This window comes from Camelina sativa, chromosome 8 (genome assembly GCF_030686135.1).
Source record: "Camelina sativa cultivar CO46 ecotype springtype chromosome 8, ASM3068613v1".
Classification (NCBI taxonomy): domain Eukaryota; kingdom Viridiplantae; phylum Streptophyta; class Magnoliopsida; order Brassicales; family Brassicaceae; genus Camelina; species Camelina sativa.
The window spans coordinates 30164341-30176484 of NC_141887.1; the positions used below are offsets into that span (position 1 = coordinate 30164341).

Sequence of the window (12144 nt, forward strand, 5' to 3'; positions counted from 1 at the left end):
AAAGTTTAGTTATTTGTTATTATTGTAAAATATGTGTTATTGTTATAAATTATGTGTTAATTTAGTTTTTGAAGAAAAAAACTAAAAATGATTTTGGAAAAAAACTAATACTGTTATTTTTGGAAAAAACTAATTTTTGTGTTTTTGGTAAAACAATCATTTATGTTCCTTAATTAAACTAAAACTCTGGATTTATATTTCTTAATTATTAAACTCCAATCGTTTTTCAGCTTAAAATTTACCATCTTTTTGTGCTTCTGTTGTTTTTTTTTCCCTATATTCATATAGGATCTAAATTTGTTTTTTTTTTCCAAAGAAACTATGGTTCTTATGTTGCAAACACATGTGTAAACCACGCTGCTGGAGAAGCTAGTGGTTCCCATTCACGTCATAGCCCCGTTCCAGATTCACAAGCTTCACAACATGCTCCCATGGAGATGACCATTGAAGATTTTGTTTCTCAACCTGGACGAGAACTTATCCCCCGCTTAGATCCTTATGGCGCTCCAAATACCACATGGTTTTGTGATTCGCATAATGGGATCACAAAATCTCTTTTGCGTATGATGTATGGAATCCTCAAAACACCATACGCAAAGTTTTCAGTGATGCCTTTGTCAGAACAAGAAATGTGGTTTAAGCAATTTGCGGTACAGTTTTCAACTTTATTACTTTAATTTTATAACATCGTTTTATAATATTTTTCTCATAATGCATTATCTTACTATTTTTTTTAGCAAGAGTTCACTTGGCATCCGGATATCACCTACAACGTTTGAAAAGAGTTTAAAAAGGCGGCTGCTAGACAATATTCTAAGATGTTGAATGAGTGGAAGCAAAAGTGGAAGAAAGGAAAGGTGCCAAAAGGGTTGAGCGATGATCTCTTCCAAGGTTTGATTCAATATTGGGGTGAAGTAAATACAGTTTCACTTTCCTTAAAATATTCTCAGAATAGAAGGAGCGACCGTGGCGGGTTGGGCATGGCAACCCACAACAATGGTCCAGTTAGCGCCTATACCCAACAACGCCAACTTGTAAGTTTTAAGATTTCGTATAATTGTTATTTTTTATCATTAATAAGACAATCTTTATATAATTAAAATACTTCTTTTAGACTATTAGGGATGGTGTGGTACCAGACCATATTACTTTGATGGAGGATATGCATACCAACAAAAAGACCAAACAAATACAAGATGGTAGAGCTAAGCTGGTTGTTGAGAGTTCGAGGAGGCGACAAGAGGAGATAATCAGTTCCCAACAATCTTCTGAAGGATCGAAGTCTACTGTTGAACTTGGAAGAGAGAAATTAAACGAGATTTTTTATGAGGTAATATTTGTTTTTTTTTTAAAATTTGATTTTACTTTGTTTTGTTTTAAAATGTTTGAATAATTTTTAAAATGAATGTGTAGGAAACTGAAAAAAACAAGGGACGGATTTTTGGACTTGGAAATCTCTCCCAACAAAGCCCGTTATCTCAATCAACGGGTTACTCATTTGCTCCCACACAAGAGTTCCAACAAGCTCTGCAAGAGAAGGATGCTCGGATTGCAGCATTGGAAAAGGAAATGGAAGAACAAAAAGCGGAGAACAAAATAAGGGACGAGGAGAACAAGAAGAGGGATGAGGATCTAGCAGCGTTCATGAGCGAGATGCAGGCAAGACATTCTGCCTTTTAGATTTCTGAATTCTAGCTTTGTTTTGTAAAATATTTATGTTTTCGGTTTTTAGAACATTTTCCATGTTTGTACGAAATAATATTTCCCTAAAATTTTTAAATATTATTATATAAGCATTTCTATTTTAACAAAAATTTTAGTATTAAAATTTGAATAATTATGCAATTTAAAAAAAAATACAAAAATACATCAGTCGGAAATGACGGACTTTTTCGAAGAAATCGGTCGGTAATCTGTCGGAAACGACGGATTTTTTTGAAACATTCCGTCGGTATTCTGTGGGAAATGATGGAGTTTTTCGAAAATCAATCGTGAAACCGTCGGTAGTTCCGTCGGTAATACCGTCGGAAATCCGTCGATATTCGTGTTGTCGGAAACCCGTCGGTATAATGCTGTCGGAAATCCGTCGGTATAATGCTGTCGGAAACCCGTCGGTACAAAATTCGTCGGAAATCCGTCGGTAAGATATCCATCGGAAATCCCATACCGACGGTTTACCGACTCAGCATGTTTGTCGGTTATCCGTCGATATTTGTCTTGTCGGAAATCAGTCGGTAATTTCCGACAGATTTCCGACGGATTATTTTTTCCGACGCTCTAGAACCGACGGACATTTACGTCTGTAATTCGTCGGTAATCGTCGTTTCCGACGAAAAACTGACGGATATGCATGTTGGTTTTATGCTGTTTTCTTGTAGTGGAAGGTGTCAAGAAATCAAGCTATATGAATGAAATATCTATCTAAATTATAAAACATCTTGTTTGTTTGATGAGTCTATTCGTTTAACTTTTAGGGGGTTTTCACTTTGCTGACTGTTTCTTGTTTTTTTTTTACATTGATTGATATCTTCAGACGGATAGAGGAGCTATCGAATGTCTAAAACTGGGTGGTGCTGAGGCAAGCACTGTTGTGATAATTGACCGAGTCTCGTTATATAACCAAGACATGTACTAATTTTATTGTTTGCCTTGTTCGCTTCCTCTCTTTAGATCTGTTTGTTGTTCAAACTTTTAACTAGAGTTCAGATTCTATGTGTTTCACAAACTTTCATTAAAGAAAACTTATCTAACCTACCTGTTGTGGAAAGAAAGAAATATCAGGTTTCATGAAAACATATCTGCCTCTACTTCTACCGTGTTCTCCCAAATTGATAGAAAAGTATAAGGGACACTGTCCTAGCTCGTCATTATCGTAAAGGATGCGGTCGTCTGCTCAATGGTTTACCCACGCCTAGTTCCGTCTAAGTATGATCTTTTTCCATTTTGGTCGTACAAGTTTGAGGTTGAGCACTAATTGTAATCATCTCTAAGGAATAATTTTAACAAAATTGAGGTATTGATACATTTACTTGTGAAATTTCAGTGTTTCCTATTTTCTTTGTACTAGAGCTTCTCCAACTAATTTCTCATTTTTCTTTCAAAATATAATTTAAAATGAAAATCTTCAAATTTAGTTTAAATTAGGAATGGAGAACTCCAAATATCTATATATAATAGCAAACCCATTTTTTGTGTCAACTTTAATCCAACGGATGAGATTAGTTCCACTTTTCAATCTAACGGTTTAAAATTATTAATGATCCCAACAGTTGCAAATTATTAATTGTGTCTTTTCGTTATACCCCCATCTTTCAAAAATCACATCTCTTAAGTTTTGCATCTCTTTGTTGTACCTCCATGTTTCAAAAATCACATCTATTTATTTTTACACCTTTTTTATTTCACACCTCTATGTTTACACCTCTTTGTTGTACTTCCATGTTTCAAGGACACATATATTATTTTTTACACCTTTTTATTTATATATAATAGCAAACCCATTTTTTTGTGTCAACTTTAATCCAACGGATGAGATTAGTTCCACTTTTCAATCTAACGGTTTAAAATTATTAATGATCCCAACAGTTGCAAATTATTAATCGTGTCTTTTCGTTGTACCCCCATCTTTCAAAAATCACACCTCTTAAGTTTTGCATCTCTTTGTTGTACCTCCATGTTTCAAAAATCACATCTATTTATTTTTACACCTTTTTTATTTCACACCTCTATGTTTACACCTCTTTGTTGTACTTCCATGTTTCAAGGATCACATATATTATTTTTTACACCTTTTTATTTTACACCTCTATGTCTTACATATATTTGTTTATTATATATAAACTTTTCTGGACAACATAAACAAGTTTCGAAAAATTGTTTTCTGAGTATTTTCAAAACTTACAAGTTAATAAGTAAAACTAAAGAATTGTTTTATTGAAGTGTTTTTTAATTTTTTAAATATATAATAGCAAACCCACTTTTTCCGTTTTTTGTGTCAACTTTAATCCAACGGATAAGATTAGTTCCACTTTTTCATCTAACAGTTTAAAATTATTAATGATCCCAACAGTTGCATATTATTAATCTTATCTTTTCGTCGTGTCCCCATCTTTCAAAAATCACACCTCTTAAGTTTTGCATCTTTTTGTTGTACCTCCATGTTTCAAAAATCACATCTATTTATTTTTACACCTTTTTTATTTCACACCTCTATGTTTACACTTCTTTGTTGTACCTCCATGTTTCAAAGATCACATCTATTAATTTTTACACCGTTTTATTTCACACATTTTTGACCTTTTTGTTTTACACCTATTTGTTTATATAAAATTGCAATGTTCTGATCCAACAAATATTTTGTTCCGTTTTTTACTCGAAAATTTAAAATTAACAATGTTAATTATTTCAAGTTTTTACTTTCCCGTGCGGCAACGCACGGGCCGACATCCTAGTATAGAAATAATAGAGATTTATATTTTGGAGATAAGAGTAGCTAGAGAGAGGTTGGAGCAAATTTGACTCCAACTCTATGTTGAAAATGAATATTGACCTTTGTATTCCACTCAGTTTCAAGGTCACCTTCATATTCTATATCCCAGTCTCTTAAATCTTACTGGCCAGCAATCTCCAAGGCTCAGCCTGTGTTAATCGAAATGAATATTTGTAACATAGCATACTTAAACGTGTTTGTTATGTCGTATGTGGATATGTTGAACAAGATGATAGATCCCGTACGGAGAATGCTAAGGATAGGCTTTAGAATCGAACACCCCGTGAAGCCGTTGTAGTTGAACATTAGAGACTTCTTCCAAACCTTTAAAACAAACGCGTCCTCGTCCTTTAGCATTCCCTTGATGCTATATGTATCCTTTATTATTTATGCGTGTTCAATTTGAGTTGCTGTTTAAAGAGAGATCATAAGGCATGCAAGCTTACCAAACAACATAGCAAGGGATACCTGCCCTTTTATATCATTTCACCAACAACCCCAAAGGACCCTAACTACCCTTTCATCTCTCTTTTGGTTACTCTTTCTTGTCTTTTTTTTTTTCTCTCTCTCTTTATTCTCCACCCACCGTGCTCATGATTACGAGTCCCAAATGATGGTCTTTATCTTCTAGCAACGTTCCATATGGATTATTTAGATTACAAATATATGACCCGTCTTTCGGGCATGCGTGGCTCAAGATGACCCATTTCCCTTAATCTACAACCACAAATGTGACACTATCGATAATCGATGGCCGGATAACTTTGTCGATTGGACTGGATTTTCTCCATTCGGCCATATATTATATTAGGAATTTAGGATAACAAAAGGGCGAAGTTCTCCGGCCATGATTATCGACAGTGTCACATTGTATTGTAACCTACTCTGCAAGGCAATATAATTAATATTGTTTCAGAGTGTATTGTATAGTAGTCTTTTCTTTTTTTGTTTGCTTTGGGAAGGATATACAGTAATCGGCCTTGTATCTACGAGGCCTAAGCAAGCCCACTAATAAGGCCTACATGATAAAGAATTGTAAAGCCCAATTGGTGCCGGCAACAAGGAGTGGACTGTCAAACTTTAATTCCTGCTGTAAACTGTGAAAGGCACAGAGAGAGCACTTCCTTCCAGTCTCAGTGGTGCGTTGGTGAGGAGAGCTTCGTTGTCTTCTCCGATTGCAATTAGGGTTTTAAATCGGTAATCGGTTCGGAGGTGCTTAGCTTTGCGATTGAGAATGAGATCCTTTCCACTTCCTTCGACCTGCTGACAATGGGCAACTGCGGTACTAGAGACGAGGCTGCCGTCTTCACTCCTCAAGCTCAAGGTCTCTCTCTCTCTTCTTCTGTCTCTCTTTATATATCTCTCACTCGCTCGCCTTTTGTTTCTTTTTTTTTCCTGATCTCTCTTCTCTTTGGTTCACCTCGCAGCCCAACAGCTCCAGAAGAAGCACTCCCGCTCTGTCTCAGATCTGAGCGATCCATCAACTCCTCGCTTCCGGGACGACTCTTGCACCCCTCTTTCGTATGCCCAAGTCATCCCCTTCACTTTGTTTGAGCTCGAGACCATCACTAAGAGCTTCCGCCCAGATTATATACTCGGAGAAGGCGGCTTCGGCACCGTCTACAAGGGCTACATTGATGACAATCTCCGCGTCGGCCTCAAGTCTCTCCCTGTTGCCGTCAAGGTCCTTAACAAGGAGGGCCTACAGGGTCACCGCGAATGGCTTACCGAGGTCAACTTCCTCGGCCAGCTCCGTCATCCCAACCTCGTCAAGCTTATTGGTTACTGCTGCGAGGACGATCACCGATTGCTTGTTTATGAGTTCATGCTGCGAGGCAGCCTTGAGAATCACCTCTTTCGAAGTAATCCCGATACCCTTCTCCATTTTTTATTCTGCTCTGCGGGTGACAAACCACAAGTCTCTGTTGATTCCTTCCTACATATATCCCAAGAGTTGCACATTTTTTTGTTTATCACTTATTCCGCTTTTTAATCTGGCCATGCTCGTCTAGTCTTTTAACCAAGTCACCATGGCTTTACTTCAGAAACCACAGCTCCGCTATCTTGGTCTAGAAGGATGATGATTGCTCTTGGAGCTGCGAAAGGTCTTGCTTTCCTCCACAATGCTGAAAGACCGGTTATTTATAGGGATTTCAAGACTTCCAATATACTGCTTGACTCGGTAACTAGTCTTTCATTTGCTGCAAAGGTTCCTCCAAGATGTTGGGAATACCTTACCAAAACTAATATATCCTTGCTTGGCTTGAACCTGCAGGACTACACAGCCAAGCTTTCAGATTTTGGCTTAGCTAAAGCTGGGCCCCAAGGTGATGAAACACATGTATCAACTCGAGTTATGGGTACTTATGGCTATGCTGCCCCAGAATATGTGATGACTGGTGCGAGATCTATCTCTTTCAACTTTTTTTTTTCCTAGATGCATACACAATCTTGACGAGGTAGCTCCTGTAATGTCTTACTTTCACACCGTCTATGCCGGGAGTGATGATCATTTGTTTATATAGTTCCTACCGTTCAAGCCGCTTTAGTTAACTGAATGTGGGTTTCTATTTCTGCTGCAAGTCAGTGCCACATGCAGAAAATAAGACATTGCCTGAGCTACTTCCTCTATGCTTTAGTAGTTTGCTATTATTTAACATATAGGATTGTGGCTTTTGAGATGTTGAATCATGCGTATGCATTTCTATTTCACAAAACTATTTCGAGGAACATAGTCTCTCTTTTTGCATGACAATAAGTGCTTAAACCATTACACAAATTAACACTAACTTGACTCAATTACTAATGAACTAGGACACCTGACGGCTAGAAGTGATGTGTACAGCTTTGGAGTTGTGCTTCTAGAGATGTTGACAGGAAGAAAATCAGTGGACAAGACAAGACCTAGCAAAGAGCAGAACTTGGTTGATTGGGCTCGGCCGAAGCTAAATGATAAAAGAAAACTGCTGCAAACAATTGACCCAAGACTGGAGAACCAGTACTCTGTCAGGGCAGCTCAGAAAGCATGCAGCTTGGCGTATTATTGTCTTAGCCAGAACCCGAAAGCTAGGCCATTGATGAGCGATGTGGTTGAGACTTTGGAACCTTTGCAGTGTACAGGTGATGCCCTGATCCCTGGTGCCACAACTGCAGCTGGAGCTGCATTTGCAATGGGAGGGGTGCCTGATTACAGAATGCACCGGAGGTTTGGAAAGAACGTTGGGCCTGGTGCGATTTGCAGGTCACCCAATCCAAATTGTTCACCAGGTGGACCTGCAGCATGCAGAGTTCGGTGATTGCTGTCAAGTGTACATAATCGGTTTCGCTGTGTCTCCTTTTGCGCAATTTCTCCCAAAGTCAAACGTCTGGTTGATAAAAATCGTTGTTTTTGTTGTTAATGCTGCTGTTTATTGCCACTGAACTTTCTTGATCTGTCTAGAGTCTTGTATGATTATGATTGAGCGTGGTTCTTGTTTAGTAGGCACTCTGATGCAATGTGCTTGTAGTAGCAGACACCTTATCCACTCCAAGGTGAATTTTTTTTTATGTAAGCAGTAATGGTTTTCTAACAAGTGGATACTACCCGACCATGAAGGGTTTGGTAATGTTGTGCGTACTGTGTGAATAGAAGAATAGCATAGCGATGAACAGTTGCCTATGACGCGCCCTAATACACATGTGATTGGAAGTAGATGTTGCCTTCGCTGTCTATGATTGGACTTTTAGGGATCTGGAGGAGTGACCCACTAAACACTCACTCTTTTTATCTACCACACAGATCTTGGTATCGCCTAATCTTTCTAGCGAACCGAGGAGAAATATGGAGTCAAGCTTGCATTATGTGATTTTGTTAGGTTTGCTTGCGACGATTCTGGTTACGACCCACGGCCAAGGTGAATATACGTTGTTTCCTTTTGTCAATGGCTAAAAAGTAGTTGTGGTAGATCGGATCGGATCTCATCTATCTGGGGTCATGTGTAGGAGACGCGGTGGGGCTAAATGGAGAAGAAATGAGGCCAGTGGAGGTGGAGATGGTCATGGAGTACAGAGTATGGAGGAGAAAGCTGATGACGCCATTGGAGTTGTGCTTAGAGTGCAAATGCTGTTCCTCCACCACTTGTGCCACGATGCCTTGCTGTTTCGGCATCAATTGCCAACTTCCCAACAAGCCCTTTGGCGTTTGCGCCTTTGTTCCCAAGTCGTGTCATTGTACTTCTTGCTCCATTTAACAGTATTCTTTCTTCTACCAACAAACATGATGCGTATAAACTAGACTCACAGATTTTCTGTGCACGCTTTCGATTCATCATCATAATTCATAAACATTAAACAAAGACGACGAAACAAAGGACTCCTTTCGCTTTCTAGTAAATAAAGGATCAGTGGGCATAAATAAAGGCCCAGTGGGCTTTGTACAAGCCTTACGGATCCAAAGTGTTTATGAAGAGCAAAAGAAATATGCCTCCTACTCCACGGTCCACCTATTCATCGTTCATTTTTCAATTAGTCTTCTCTTCCCTTCGCCGGCACAGAGATAGAGATAGAGAGAGAGAATTGGCTTGGCTTGGCTTGGCGGTGGCATGGGTCTGTGCGTGTGTGTGTGAGTGAGTGAGTGAGTGAGTAGATCGCGCAGAGAATTTGAAAATGGCGTCAACGGAAGGCCTTGTGCCTATCACCCGGGATTTTCTGGCTTCATACTACGACACATATCCTTTCCCTCCTCTTTCCGACGACGTTTCTCGGCTTTCCTCTGACATCACTACTCTTATTCAGCTACTAACCGTCCAATCTCCCCCTTCAGAAGGTTCCCGATCCGATAGTATCAGCAATTTGTAGATTCTCAATTTACTGCTTTTGAATTTTCTGATTTTATTGGGGTTTGCTTTCTAGGGGAAACTTCACTGATTGACGAAGCAAACCGTCAGCCCCCTCACAAAATTGATGAGAATATGTGGAAAAATCGGGAGCAGATGGAGGAGATATTGTTTCTTCTGCAACCATCTCGCTGGCCTATTCAGGTGAATCTTTTAGTTTCCTTTTGTGTCCGAGCCATGCTGCCTCTACTAGGCCTGCTTCTGGTGAGTTGACTTCTCTCTCTTGTTTGATTTGGTTTCGCGTGCAGCTTCGGGAACCTTCCACATCCGAAGATGCTGATTTCGCTTCTATTTTGCGGAATCTTAAAGACAATTTTGATATCGCATTCACTGCTATGATTTCCTTCCAGACGAAGAATTCAGAGCGCATATTCAGCACAGGTTTAATTAATTCTACGCCGACACTGTTTATACATAGAAGAAATTGAAACAGGGCTCACACGAGTATATTATTTAACTTTTCTGCAGTTATGACCTACATGCCTCAAGATTTCCGGGGATCACTTGTTAGACAGCAGAAGGAGAGGTCGGAGAGGAACAAACAGGCGGAGGTTGATGCGTTGGTTAGCTCTGGAGGGAGCATACGTGACAGATATGCTCTTCTTTGGAAGCAGCAAATGGAGAGGTGAGCCTGCCTGTTTCTGATTTCTTAACTGATGCTTTTCTTCTGGTTTCTTCTTAGAGTCTGGAATCTGGATTATGCATTCATTGACTTTTATATAGGAGGAGACAGTTGGCTCAACTAGGCTCTGCCACTGGTGTCTACAAAACCCTGGTCAAGTACTTGGTAGGAGTTCCGCAGGTATGCCCTACCCATCTCTACTCTTTTTTACACAGATTTTCGCGCCTTCTCCTCACTATCAGTCTCTTATCACATCTTTATGGTTAATTTCCTTATTCTAATCCGCCAATAGTCCTCAATACCCATGCGCATATGCTACATGGTTTGTCCGTTCCAGCATACTCATGCATTTAGACGATTGATTTAGTTGTTGATTCTTCTCCTCTCATACCTCGTAGGTGTTGTTGGATTTTATTCGACAAATAAATGATGACGATGGGTATGTACCTTGGTCTCATTTTACATAGACAATGAGTGTTTGGTTACTATGGCAGAAGTTTCAGGTTGCATAAGAACCTTTAACTGACAGAATTATTGTTCTCGTGTATAGGCCAATGGAAGAACAGCGAGAACGTTATGGACCCCCTCTATATAGTCTCACAAAAATGGTGATGGCAATTCGGGTTTTCCTATCACTTCTGTGGGATAGATATGATACTTTCAAACTGTAAGATAGTAGGATGATATTTTCCTTGTTTTGGTTTATTGTTTGTTAACGTAAGCTGCCTTAAATTAACTCAAGTCAATAATCATCGAGCTGGAAGTGCTCAATGAACCTTCCCATTTAGAGGTAGTGAAATTTTATTATATGTGCGATGAGCAGGAGTAGAGACCAAATGAATCTCCTGTCTGAAGCTTCTATTGTCTACACTTCTGAGTTTGAAAGATTCGTCACATTTATCAGGTACCATATCACTTTCTATGGGCTTGGTCGTGGGTAGCTATATCTTCTATCTAGTATAGGTTGCTAGTGATCTACTCGATAACACAACACTGGGGGAAACTTTACTTTTGAAACATTTCTGCAAGAGTTAAGGACGATTACGTTTATGTCTATTTTAGGTTTGTTCTCCTTGTTTTTTTTTTTAGTTTTCTTAGTCCTAATCCATTCTTAATCTGTTAAGATTTTTGCTAGTACGCAAAGGCATACCCATTAGTCTTAAGAGATAAATCTAATACAGTATTAGATATTCTCTCCAATTCATTAGTTGTGTTATTTTTTCAGTTTTACTCTGTTGTCGGTTTTGATTAAAATTTTAATTTTATATCCATAGTTCCAATATTACTTAGGTTGGACGGCTTTAGGAATTGCTTTCTCACTATTGAAGAACATTAACATTTCACTTTGTGCTTTTCCAGCGATGTATTTGCCAATTCTCCCTTCTTCATTTCAGCAGATACAGCTGGCATATTGGGCTCAAGGTTAGCTTCCATCATTCACTAGATTCTCACTTCAGTTCACGATTTCTAGCTCTAAGAGTTTGTACTTCTTAGGGACAATGAGGAGTACAAGGAGATAATTGTCCAAGCAGGGAGAACCTATGAGGTAATATGTTCTCCTCAGATGCTTTTATTTATTAATGAAACTATTTTTTTTGCCATTCTGAGACTTTTTACACTAGTTCCATCTGAATTTACTGTGTTCTAAAAAGTGTAAAGTGATGTTAACGACAGTAGTGTGTGTGGCATTCACATTTTCTGGTGGCAGAGAAAAAAAATCAAACCATATGATAAGCACTTGCGGCCGAGTCTGGCGCAAGTATTGATGTTTGTTCTTGTTGTTTCTCTAGGTCTCATTGATGGTGGAATCCGAAAATTCATATATTGCTTGGGATTTCTCCTTGATGCAAGGCAAGATAAGCATGGTATTGAATTTCTTAACCCGCGCTATGTTTCCCCATTATGTAACCTTAAATCGTTTGATTGCTTTTTCTTGCTTGGTTTTGCTTCCCTCTTCAGAATTATTCTAGAATCACAGTGGTGTCTTGTTTGTTCTCTTATGAGCTACAGTAATTGTCTAAGTTTTCAGGAAACTTAGTTTTTTGGTCTTTAAAATGCCTGTCGAGAAAATCACCATGTCTCTATCTTCTGTATTTCGATTTAAAGTTGTGTCTGTTACTGTTTTTGCAAGACTCTGCTTATCTTTGTTTTCACACTTA

At 38.7% G+C, this 12144-nt stretch overlaps 3 protein-coding genes and 1 pseudogene across 4 annotated transcripts in view; all 4 read left to right on the plus strand.

Annotated features, from left to right (window-relative positions):
* Window positions 1–372: 372 nt before the first annotated feature.
* Window positions 373–2144, plus strand: LOC104710008 (uncharacterized; annotated as a pseudogene).
* A 3254-nt stretch (window positions 2145–5398) lies between these two features.
* LOC104709049 (putative serine/threonine-protein kinase PBL8) lies at window positions 5399–8061 on the plus strand. 2 transcript variants are annotated; one of them, XM_010425721.3, is made up of 5 exons: window positions 5399–5813; window positions 5917–6351; window positions 6535–6671; window positions 6765–6888; window positions 7304–8061. In XM_010425721.3, exons 1-5 carry the CDS (start codon window positions 5759–5761, stop codon window positions 7783–7785), a joined length of 1233 nt encoding a protein of 410 aa, XP_010424023.2. In that variant the 5' UTR covers window positions 5399–5758; the 3' UTR covers window positions 7786–8061. The 2 variants fall into 2 exon arrangements, with proteins under 2 accessions (XP_010424023.2, XP_087317678.1); XM_087461552.1 differs by having other exon boundaries at window positions 5557–5813; window positions 6535–6888.
* Window positions 7889–8823, plus strand: LOC147940658 (uncharacterized). The gene is made up of 3 exons (XM_087461554.1): window positions 7889–8020; window positions 8268–8382; window positions 8471–8823. Exons 1-3 carry the CDS (start codon window positions 7937–7939, stop codon window positions 8716–8718), a joined length of 447 nt encoding a protein of 148 aa, XP_087317680.1. The 5' UTR covers window positions 7889–7936; the 3' UTR covers window positions 8719–8823.
* A 133-nt stretch (window positions 8824–8956) lies between these two features.
* The window catches only part of LOC109124442 (uncharacterized), a 4077-nt gene continuing 889 nt past the window's right edge, over window positions 8957–12144 (plus strand). The window contains exons 1-11 of the mRNA XM_087461553.1: window positions 8957–9293; window positions 9380–9507; window positions 9612–9744; window positions 9832–9988; window positions 10087–10165; window positions 10384–10424; window positions 10536–10652; window positions 10809–10889; window positions 11345–11407; window positions 11480–11531; window positions 11776–11850. Coding sequence (XP_087317679.1) covers window positions 9134–9293; window positions 9380–9507; window positions 9612–9744; window positions 9832–9988; window positions 10087–10165; window positions 10384–10424; window positions 10536–10652; window positions 10809–10889; window positions 11345–11407; window positions 11480–11531; window positions 11776–11850 — 1086 coding nt within the window. The 5' untranslated portion in view covers window positions 8957–9133. The remainder of the gene's footprint in view (window positions 9294–9379; window positions 9508–9611; window positions 9745–9831; window positions 9989–10086; window positions 10166–10383; window positions 10425–10535; window positions 10653–10808; window positions 10890–11344; window positions 11408–11479; window positions 11532–11775; window positions 11851–12144) is intronic.

Excerpts from the sequence above, each read along its gene's own strand:
- LOC104709049 (XM_087461552.1), top strand. The coding sequence starts at position 5,759 with ATGGGCAACTGCGGTACTAGAGACGAGGCTGCCGTCTTCACTCCTCAA. Across the intron at positions 5,814-5,916 it reads CTTCACTCCTCAAGCTCAAG|CCCAACAGCTCCAGAAGAAG; the intron begins GTCTCTCTCTCT and ends TTCACCTCGCAG. Across the intron at positions 6,352-6,534 it reads TGAGAATCACCTCTTTCGAA|AAACCACAGCTCCGCTATCT; the intron begins GTAATCCCGATA and ends GCTTTACTTCAG.
- LOC147940658 (XM_087461554.1), top strand. The coding sequence starts at position 7,937 with ATGATTATGATTGAGCGTGGTTCTTGTTTAGTAGGCACTCTGATGCAA. Across the intron at positions 8,021-8,267 it reads GACACCTTATCCACTCCAAG|ATCTTGGTATCGCCTAATCT; the intron begins GTGAATTTTTTT and ends TCTACCACACAG. Across the intron at positions 8,383-8,470 it reads GGTTACGACCCACGGCCAAG|GAGACGCGGTGGGGCTAAAT; the intron begins GTGAATATACGT and ends GGTCATGTGTAG.